Source organism: Notamacropus eugenii, chromosome 3 (genome assembly GCF_028372415.1).
Source record: "Notamacropus eugenii isolate mMacEug1 chromosome 3, mMacEug1.pri_v2, whole genome shotgun sequence".
NCBI lineage: Eukaryota > Metazoa > Chordata > Mammalia > Diprotodontia > Macropodidae > Notamacropus > Notamacropus eugenii.
In genome coordinates, this window is record NC_092874.1 from 399,942,231 (window position 1) to 399,953,610 (window position 11,380).

An 11,380-nucleotide genomic window follows, 5' to 3' on the forward strand; every position below is an offset into this window, starting at 1 on the left:
CAGAGGCCTCTCAAAGTGATGACAGAAAAGAGATTTATTCGATTCTCGAGAAGCAGGGCTCAACTGTAGGAGTAGGAAAGCCAAAGACAAAGAAAAGGCAGTGATTTATATAGACTCTAACACAAGTCCCTCCCCCCCACTGACCATTATTCTCATTAGCTGAGAATATGATGTTACATTCTAGACATGAAATCTAACCAATCCCTTTTGAAATGAAGATATTGAAGAATTAGGTAAACTTTATCCAGTCATTGAGACCCTAATGTACTACACAGTTTTATATCCTTATATGGAATTATTCTGTTCTAAAAATATAGTAACCTTGAGCCTCTCAGTCTTACCTCACCCCTGGGAGAAGAATTACAATCTGAGAAGTCTTCACTAAACCTATCCCACTCACTGTCTTTCCCTATCACAAGAACAAACTGACCTCTGAAGAAATTCTCTTGCAAAAACAAGACTATCTTGTAACCACAGAATTATCATGTACTGATTCCCAAAATTATCTTATTCAACCCAGAGGTCCAGCTATACACATCAACTCTCAAAGCTATCTTGCTACAGACATAACAGACCAAAAATACACCCCTGAGAAACTCCTTCCCTTGGTTTCCAGTAGTGAATGACGCCTGTGACTAAGATTGTAAGTTATCACCTAATTAGCATATCTGTCAGATAATTCACTACTTTTCCTATATAAGCTTTAGCCTCACTGCTGTTAAGTTACAAGTTCTTTAAGGAATACATGTTCCCTAGGGAGCTCTGCCTTCAGTAATGGCAGATAATCCATACAATAAACTTTTTCCACCTTGAAGAATGTTTGAATCTGTGAATTCATTGCAGATGACCCTTTCCTGTACTTCAGTCCTTTCAGTGTCCCTGAATTCCTGTCTCAAACAGCAACAATGCCCAACATTATGGGAACATGGAGGATAGTTCTATAATGTCTATCACCTCATCCACTTCCTTTTTGTTCACTCTGGACTTTGGAGTCATGCCTGCTCACTTCCCAAAGGATATGGGGTCCATGCTTGTGGAGGTGGATGGATTTGATGGGGATGCTTTTGAGGATATTTGAGGATGTTTTTCACCTTCTCCCAGTGTCTGCTGCTTTGTTTTGGAAGCAGGAAGCCCATATATTCCTGCCTGGAGTCAGAGATCTTCTGATGGGATGCGCTGTTGCTGTTGCCAAGGCAATATGGAAGCCCCATTTTACAGGTGAGGAAACTGAAGCTCAGAGTGGTTAAGGGACCTGGTCCAAGTTCACACTGAGTTAGTGGCAGAGGTGGGCCTAAGGCTCAGGTCTGATGACCCAGGCCAGTATTCTTTTCACTCTGCCACCTATTATGGGTGTGTTTTCATGAGATTTCTTTTTTTTAAAATTAATTTATTTGTTTTCAGTTTTCTACAATCACTTCCACAAATCATAGATTTTCTCCCACTCCCTTCCTACTCCCAACCTGAGACAGCATGTCATCCAATATCGGTTCTACATATACATTCTTATTAACCACATTTTCACTTAGTTATACTGCATACAAGAATTAATTAATTAAGAATTAATATGAATGGGAAAAACCATGAGAAAAAACAAAACACAAGAGAAAATAGTGTGCTTCATTCTGCATTCCAATTCCATTATCCTTTCTCTGGATGTGGATGGCATTTTGCCTCAAGAGTCCTTGGGGAACGTTGCATTGCTGTGAAGGGCTAGATCTACCAGAAACACTCCTTGAATGCTGTGACTGATACTATGTATAATGGTCTCCTGGTTCTGCTCCTTTCACTCAGTATCAGTTCATTTAAGTCCTTCCAGGTCTCTCTGAAGTCCTCCTGTTCATCATTTCTTATAGCACAATAGTATTCCATTACATTTATATACCACAACTTGTTCAGCCATTCCCCAATTGATGGACATCCCCTTGATTTTCAGTTTTTGGCCACCACAAAGAGAGCTGCTATAAGTGTTTTTGTACAAGTGGATCCCTTTCCCATTTTTATGATCTCTTTGGGATAGTCCTAAAAGCGATATTGCTGGGTCAAAATGAGATTCCTTAAATTGCGCAATTTATTTTTAAGTAAGTGTCTCTTGCCCCAAAATAAAGTCATTCAGTTGACAAGCATTTATTAAGTGCTTACTATATGCAAGGCACTGTGCCAAGTGTTAGGGATACAAGTATAAGCCTCCCCCCCAGTCCTCAACACCCCCCTAAAAGTCTTATGGTATTTACATTCAGTCAACCTGCAATTTCACCTTAATATCTTTATTCTATTGAATCTAGTAGATTTTGATTTTCTGGGTTTTGCTATGGACATGCAAATATGAGAGGGGAAGAAATTATTTTTGTTCAGTCATTTCAATCCTGTCCAACTCTTCATGACCCCATCTGGGGTTTTCTTAGCAAAGATTCTGGAGTGATTTGCCATTTCTTTCTCCAGCTCATTTTGTAGATGAGGAAACTGAGGCAAACAGGGTTAAGTGACTTGGCCAGTGTCACACAGTTATTAAGTACCTGAAGGAAGAAAGGATTTCTCAAAGCAGCTTTGGAAAAGGATCCATTTTTTTGTCTCTTTAAAAAACTTCCATAACCACCGAGGACCCTGTACCACCTTCCTCCCCCTAACCTTATCCCTGATCCCATTCTCCCTGAGGTCCCAAAGTACATTCATACTCAATCACCTATCACTATAGCCTCTGATGTGTTGTAGGTGCTGACCAGACCCTTGGTAAAATGACCTACAGTTCCTAGGAATTCCCCAATCAGGCACGATCCTCATTGTGTGACAGGTTTCCACCTCCTCCTCCTCCCCTTCCATTAGTAAATCCTACAAGGCTCAATCACAGCATCTCCTCAAATGCTTGGTGGACAGGGATAAGCCTGGGAAAGATAATTTCATTTTACTGATTGACTAGTAAGTCCCTTAATAATGCTTGTTGATTGGGTAACCTATACTACAGGAATTCTAATATTTTCCCTACAGAGCTTTCCTATTTCTCATGTCTAATTTGTTACCTCTCCCATGCCCGAAGTGAAGTCCCTACTCTTTAAGGCCCTGTGCCTCTCACCCGTCGCCTTTCCTCCTGCCAACGTGCCCTAACTACCCCGAGAGCTCTAATGCCTCGGTCGTCCGGCACGCATGGCACAGCCTCTGTACACCTAGATGTCTCCCGTAATCCAAGTTTGGGACTCCTCTTGCCCCCTAAGTTGAAAGTCAGCCAAAAGTCGGTGCAGGACTGCAAGCCCTCCTCCGAATGCCCAGATCCAGTGCCCTCCCACTGCCTCTGTGACGTCAGTGGCCGGAACCTGGAATCCCGGCTGCTGGGAGGCCGGGCAGGGCCACAGCCCGACCTGTCTCCTACTTTTCCTCCTTTTTCTCTTTCCTCCTCCATCTCCTCTTTTCCAGTCGCGCAGCCATGAGTGACTCTGCCTCCGTCCCCCGATGGGACGGCCACAGAGACGGTAGGCAAGGGGGATAGGGGAGAACGGGGGCCAGGGGAGAACGGGGGGCCTGGGCTGCGCTGCAGCTATAAGAATGTGTGTCTGGGAGGGATTCCCGGGACCGGACTGGAGAGAATGGGGAGCTCCCCTCCGCCGGCACCAACTAGTTCCCAGGCCCGAGAGAAGACGCTGGGAAGGGTGCGACCCTTGCCCAGGGCACTCCTTGAGTCTGGGACGCAGGAGTCTCCAGAGAAGCTGTAGCTCCCTCTCCAAATCTGTGAAATTTCAGAAGGGAAGGAGGGAATCCTTCTGGACCCTCTACTGACTGGACCTTCCAGGCATCTGGAAGTTTGGTCTTGTAGCTGTCCTGTTCCTACCTTCTTGGAGCGCTCATTCCCTGAAAAACTTACTTGATGCAAACATCCATGTCTAACTTGCAGCTGGAAGGCAGGCAGCGTGGAGTAATTGAAAAGGAAATTGACCCGGGAGTCGGAAGAACTAAATTCTCTAGTCTTAGCTCTCACACTTACCTAAGTGTAATCTCAGTCAGACAAGTCACTAACTCTGGACCAGTTTCCCCATCCTGAAAAGTCCTCATTTATGCAGAGCTTTTAAATTTGTTTTAAGTTTTCTCTACCATGAAGAGGTTGACAGGAATGATCAGAGGTGGCCAACCTGTCCACAAAGGCAAATTTTAGTTTCAGAGAGGCACCTTCCCCAATACAAAATCTTGATATTTGCCGAAAGGTTTTGGGAGGTTCCTGGGTAGCCACCTAACATTGCTGGCCAAAATTAGTTACAACAAATGTAGTATCTTGTTCCATTCTTAATTTGCAAGTTTGTTTCTACCCCAGGGAGACATTTTCCCCCTTCATAAACTATTCAGAATGACGAGAGCTTGTTAACCAACAGCAATTCTGGGTACCATGTTATTTAAAAAAATCGAAATTTTGAAACATTACTAAATGATAGAGCAGTTAGTCAACACGCATTTATTAAAGTGCTTAATGTATGTCAGGTACAGTAAGAAAGGAGAAAAAAATAGTCCCTCTCTCAAGGAATTCCCATTCCAATGGGGAAGGCAACATATTAATAGCCATTACCTGGAGTCCACCACTTTCCATCTGGCATCTCTGTTAGCATCAGGAAAGGGGGAAAGGTTAACTGCAAAAGGTCGTATCTTAGCTAAGATCTGAAGAAAGCCCTGGATGCTCAAGCCCTGAGATAACATTGAACTTTGTATATTCTGTGTATTACATAAATATCCTCTAGGATTTAAAGGTTTCAGTACACCATTTTGAGCTTTGACTGGTTTTTATTATTCCTCCCACTGTTTAGGGAAATTCACTAATTTTATTTTGGGGTTCCATTCTGGTAGTTCTCATGCACTGTGGAAAATAAGTATTCAGAACAAATTTAAAGATGATATTTAGAGATATTAGGATAGTGGCCTGTCAAAACTTTTTGCCTGTCATTTAATTTAGTGGATAGAACATTGACTCTGGTAATTTACTGGCTGCGTTATGGACGTTTCATCTCTTTTGAAGTTCAGTTTTTTCATCTTTAAAATGGGGATAATCATGAATGACCTGCTTCAAGACAGGAGGGGGGGAAGGGCAATGGAAGAGTTTTATAGATCTTAAAACACTACCATGATATGGTAATATTACTAATATTGCTAAAATGTTGGCAACCCTAGGACTGTATTATCTCATATCTCTGAAATCATGATTTTAGGGAATTTAAGGGAATTGATTACACATAAAGCACTGCTATCACTTCCTATGTGTGGGTATGGTTGATTTTTAATCTGATTTACTACGTATTTTGGAAAGAGGAAGACCTCTCTCTTCAGATATAGTATCTGCTCAGAATGTCCAAGAAATACCAAACCCTTCTGGTTAGGCATCACATATATTTCCTGGCACTTAAGGTTGCCAAGATGGCTTGTATTCCTGTAGAACAAGAGTTCCCACTTTGATTTAGATAACTGGTTACAGGTATTGCTTTTGGCTTCTCAAAAAAGAAACAAGAGAACTGGGCAAGAACTTGTCTGTAGAGGTAGGGACCAAAAGAATATTTGGCTGTCCCTGACAGCTAAGTACAAGCAAAGGTCATTGATTTAGACCTGGAAAATACCTTGGATGTCAGGTCCTCTGATCCATTGCTCTCCATTTTTTTTCCCATGAGGATCCATAGAGCTTAAATGACTCTTATATGTAGGATTGGAACACAATTCCTTTGGCCCCTACATCATGTCTTTCCCACAACACCATACTACTCCATGTTTCCCTTTTCTTGGGCCACAGACCCTGTATTGAAATGAACAGGATGAAGTTTAAAACAGAATAAATTGTATTGATAGTTTTTTATTTCATATTACCTGTATATTCCAGTGTATCCCTCTTCTTCCCAGAGTCATCCCACAAATGAAAGAATAAAAAGAGGAAATAGTTCAGCAAAACTAACCATCATTCTGGAAAAATCTTCTGTTATATGTAGTTTTCTACACCAATAGTCACCTGCAAAGAAGCATGAGAGATGTGTCTTTTTATATCGATGGTCTGGGATCAAGTTTGATTATGATAAATTTGGAAGCATTCTATATTTATCATTTTGTGGTTATTGTTTCCCATTTACATTGCTGTAATCACTGTGTACATTGTTTGCCAGATTCTACTTATTTCACATTGCATAAATGAGTTCATAGGAGTCATCATACTCATTTTTTTGTACAACCCAGTCGTTAAATTTCTATACCACAACTTGGTTAGCCATTCCTGAACAGCTGGGTCACAGGAAGAAATTTATGAAAAAGAAATGTAAGTTTCTGTTTTGAGGTTCCAAACTCAATGATACAAATAGAGGGTCAAGTACACAGTGGGGGAGAACTGTATGGTCTAGGTGGCCTCCAATTAGATAAGAGTCAGGAAGACCTGAGTTCAAATCCAGCCTCAAACACTTACTGACTTAGTAACTCTGAGCAAGTCACTTAACCTCCACATCAGTTTCTTCAACTGTAAAATAATATATAATAGTACCCAACTCATAGGGTACTTGTGAGCATCAAATTAGATAATATTTGTAAAGTACTTAGCACAGTATTTGGCACATGGTAAACACTACATAAATGTGGTGATGATGATGTTTGATTGAGCTGGGCTGGTAGATCAAATCCTTTATGGAAAGAAGACCTGATTGTTGAGTAGGGGTGGTTTGAGAACAGCAAGGTCCATATAAATCAAGGGCATGACATTGCTGCCCAAAAAGCCAATGCAGTCTTAGGTTGCTTTAATAGAGATACAATGTCCAGAACAAAAGGGGTATGGTCTTCTTGTACCTTTCACTGCTCAGGTCACATCTACAATATTATGCTCACTTTTGGATGTCCCACATCTACAGGAACACTAATTAAATGAAGCCTGTCCAGGGAAGAGTAGCCAGGATGACCTGTAACTGAAAGGTCAGGTGTTAGAAGTCTTAAAAAGTTGGAAAGATCATGAAGTGGCAGATTTATTCTGGCAGAGCTATGATTAGTAAGAGAAAGTTACTGCAAGTCATATTATGGCAAAGGATGAGTGGAATCTTTTATTAATAGCTTACATTTTTTCTTATTCTCTAATAAAAGCAACAGTTAACAAGTATTTCTGCATTCAAACAAGAACAGAATAAAATTGAGTTTATAGAAATCTCCAAATCTAGTTGGATGTTACAGTGGATAGAGCACTGGGCCTGGAGTTAGGAAGATTTGAGTGCATATCTAGCCTTAGCCACTTACTAGCTGTGTGACCCTGGGCAAGTCATTTAGCTTCTTTTTGCCTCAGTATCTTCATCAGTAGAATGGGAAGGATAATAATAGCACCTACCTCCCAGAGTTGTGAGGATCAAATAAGAAAATAATTGCCAATTTTAAATGCAAGCCATTAAATATTCCTAACTACTTACAGCTTTTCTTTTTTAAAAGTAAGAAATTTCTTTTTTTTAAATTAATATCATTTAATTTTTTCAATTGTATTTTCAGTTCCAAATTGTCTTCCTCACCCACCTACTGAGAAGGCAGGAAAAATAAGGCCCTTTTGTATGTTTTGACATGCAAAACAAATTTCTGCATTAGCTGTGTTCCAAGAACAAAAAATAAGCAAAAAAAGAGAGAAAGCAGAGTGAAGCATATTTTCTTCTGAGACTTTTGCAATTGTGGTGGGTCATTGTGTTGATCAGAATTACTAAGTCTTTCAGAGTTGATTATCTTTACAATACTGTTGTTTCTGTATAAAATGTTCTGGATCTGTCACTTCAGTTTGTATCAGTTTATACAAATCTTCCTAGGTTTTTCTGAAATCATTCACTTGATCATTTCTTACAATACAATAGTGTTTCATCACATTCATAGATGATAACTTGTTCAACCATTCCCCAATTGTTGGGCATTCCTTCTGTTTTCAATTCTTTGCTACCACAAAAAGATGCTATTAATATCTTTGCAAATATCAGCCCCTTTTCTCTTTCTTGATCTCTTTGAGGTATAGAACTAGTGGTAGCATCACTGGGTCAAAGACTATGCACAGTACAATAATTTTTGGGAATGGTTCCAACTTGCTTTCCACACTGGTTGGACTGGTTCGTAACTTCATTAACAGAATGTTAGTATATATTTTCCCACATTCCCTCCAGTATTTCTTATTTTCCTTTTTTGACATCTTAGACAATCTGTTGGGTATCAGATGGTACCTCAGAATTGTTTTAATTTTGTAGTTCTTCAATTATTAGTGATTTGTAGGATTTTTTTTTAATGTGTCTATTGACAGTTTTTATTTTTCTCTGAAAACTGCCTACTGATATCATTTGACTTGTTATCATTTGGGGAATAGCTCTTATTCTTTCAAAGCAGTTTCCTATATATTTGAGAAATTAGACCTTTATCAGAGAAACTTGTTACAAAGTATTTTGCCTCACTTTCCTTCTTTTCTTCTAATTTTAGCTGTATTAGTTTTGTTTGTAAAACTTTTAATTTTATGCTATCAGAATTATCCATTTTGCTTCTTGTGAGGTTTTCTATCTCTTGATTAGTTATGAACTATTCCCCTATGCATAGATCTGTCAGGAAATTTCTTCCACGCTTCACTAATTTGCTTGTATCACCTTTTATTTCTAAATTATATACCCATTTTGAGTTTATCTTGGTATATGTCTTGAGTTGTTGATCTATGCCTAGTTTCTGCCAGACTATTTTACAGTTTTCCCAGTGGTTTTTTTGTCAGATAGTGAATTCTTGTACAAGTAGTTGGGATCTTTGGGTTTATTAAATACTAGGTTACTGTGCTCATTTGCTTTTGTGTATTGTGTGAATAATCTGTTCTACTGATCAAGCTCTCTATTTCTTACCAAATTGTTTTGGTAATTACAGGTTTATAGGGTTGTATGAAATGTAGTACTGCTAGTCACCTTTCATATTTGAAAAATTGATTCCCTTTTATTCTTGCAGATGAATTTTGTTATGATTTTTTTCTAGCTCTGTAAAGTAATTCTTTGGTAATTCGATTGGTATGAAATTGAACAAGTAAATTAATTAAGGTAGTATTGTCATTTTTGTTATATTGGTTCAGCCTACCCAAGAGCAATTAATATTTCTCTAGGTTTTTTAGATCTGTCTTTGTGTGAAGAGTGTTTTGTAATTATTTATGTTCATACAGTTCCTGTGTGTGTCTTAGCCGGTAAGACTCCCAAGTATTTTTTGCTACCTGGAGTTATTTTAAATGGAATTTCTCTTTCTATCTCTACTTGCTGGGTTTTGTTGGTAATATACAAACATGCTAATGATTTGTTTTATATCTTGCAACTCTGCTGAAGTTGTTAATTATTTTAATTAGCTTTTTAGTTGACTCTGGGGTTCTCTGCAAAGTGTGATAGGTTTATTTACTCATTGCTCATGCTTATCCTTCAGTGTGTTTTTCTTGGCTTATTGCTGTCACAGTAAGTAATGGTGATATAGTAATGGTGATAATGGAAATCCCCTTCACCAGTAATCTTTTTGGAAAGGGTTATCCCCATTACAGATAATACTTGCTCTTGGTTTAAGATAGATAATACATTTATCATTTTTGAGGAAAACTCTATTTATCCCTGTGCTTTCTAAATTTTTAAAAATAGAAATGGAAAGTGTATGCTTTTCTATTAAATAATTAATCTAATAAAATATTAAAATTATTTTAATCTATTAAAATATATTTTAAATAAATTATTAAAATATTTATTAAATTAATATCAGTCTATTAAAATAATACTTTTTGTCATTGATATAGTCAATTATGCTTATAGTTTTCCTAATAGTGAGCCAATCCTGCATGATGTGATCTTTATAATATGTTGCTGTTATTTCCTTGATAGCAACTTAGGTGGTGCCGTGGACCAAGCATTTAGTTTGGAACAACGAAGATTAGAATTCAAAATCCTCAAACATTTACTAGCTGTGTGACACTGAGCAAGTCACTTAAGTTCAGTCTGATTCACTTTCCTCATTTGTAAAATGGATCTATCTCCCGGGATGAAAATTAAATAAGATTGCTATTATTATTACTTGTATCAATAGTGCTTAGAATAGTCACTAGAATATAGCATTTAATACATTTTTAAAAATCATTCAGGAAAATGCACTATCAAAACATTGACCCATGATTAGCTGAAACTGAATTTTTTGTTTCCATTTTTTTCCAAGGCCACAGCCTGGAATACTGTATAATGTTACAAGTCCAGTAATCTTGCATTATTAAAAAGAAAAACAAATTAAATAACTTTGTTCTGCCTACGAGGTGGGGGAGGTAGTAGAAAGGAAGAGATGGAATCTTGAGATTTTGAGAGTAAGTGAAGCTTTATGATACTGGCAAGGAATGAAACAATGTGAGGTTTCCAATTCCTGGGTCTATGATCACTAACTAAGGTTATTAAGTATATTTTGTCTTTTTTCATACAGATTAAATCCATGCCCCAAAGTCTAGCTATGTTAAATAAAGGTTAATTTGAAATTCCTATAAAGAGCTTGTTTTTGCCCTGAAGCAGTGTGATTTTTCTTGCTTACCTACTAACTCCACCCATCTGAGTCAATTTCCTCCCTTACAGCCTTTTAATCTTTCTCTCAGTTTTTAAAGGGAATCTAGCCATTTTCCTCCCTTTTACAGCCCCATTCTGCTTGTCTGTTGAAACAATCAGAGGGTTGTCAATCTCACCATTTCACTTCATGAGGGAGGTGATTTTAGGTTCTGGGGCAGCCTTGACACCGCTATTTGCTCTTTTTTTTTGTTTTTGTTTTTGCTCAGCATCTGGAGACTTAGATTGACTTCACCAAGTTCCCTTGTTCTTTTTGTTTATTTTTTTTCCCCTCAGGAAAGGAGGCTCGGGAGGATCCACTTTGCTGTAACCTAGTTACTTTTTTATACACCATTGTTTCTATCTGAGGCTATTCAACTTTGAGCACAAGGTTGGTCCACACAGTATTGGGTTCTCAAATTAACCTGGAGGCAAGGCAATTCTGACCTTATAAAAGCAGAACTTCAGTCTAATGGTGTTATCTACAAGATGGGCATGTACACATTGTTTTAGAAAATTTTTATTTAGTGTTTTATTTTTCCTCAGTTGCATGTAAAAACGATTTTAACATTCATTTTTAAAACTTTAGTTCCAAATTCTCTCCCGTCCTCCCTTCCCACTCCTTCTCATTGAGAATGCAAGCTATTCCATATAGGTTATATGTGTGTGTGTGTATATATATATATGCGTGTATATATATATATGTATATATATGCAAAACACTTCCGTGATAGCTACGTTGTGAAAAACTAACTATATTTCCCTCTATCCTATCCTGTTCCCAGCCTCCTCCTTCCCTCCCCCATTTGTTTATTCTTTTCTCTCTCTCCTTTCACTCTGTCCCTCCTCAAAAGTGTTTT

General features: G+C 38.1%; 1 protein-coding gene across 3 annotated transcripts in view; it reads left to right on the plus strand.

The window, feature by feature from the left end:
• Positions 1 to 11,380, plus strand: part of TMC7 (transmembrane channel like 7) — a 92,481-nt gene that overhangs the window by 10,105 nt on the left and 70,996 nt on the right. The window contains exon 2 of one of the 3 annotated variants that reach the window (XM_072598014.1): positions 1,102 to 1,218. In XM_072598014.1, the coding sequence (XP_072454115.1) occupies positions 1,167 to 1,218 (52 nt within the window). In that variant the 5' untranslated portion in view covers positions 1,102 to 1,166. Of the gene's footprint in view, positions 1 to 1,028; positions 1,219 to 3,287; positions 3,462 to 11,380 lie in introns of those variants that run through there. The other 2 variants (XM_072598012.1, XM_072598013.1) reach the window with 2 other exon arrangements.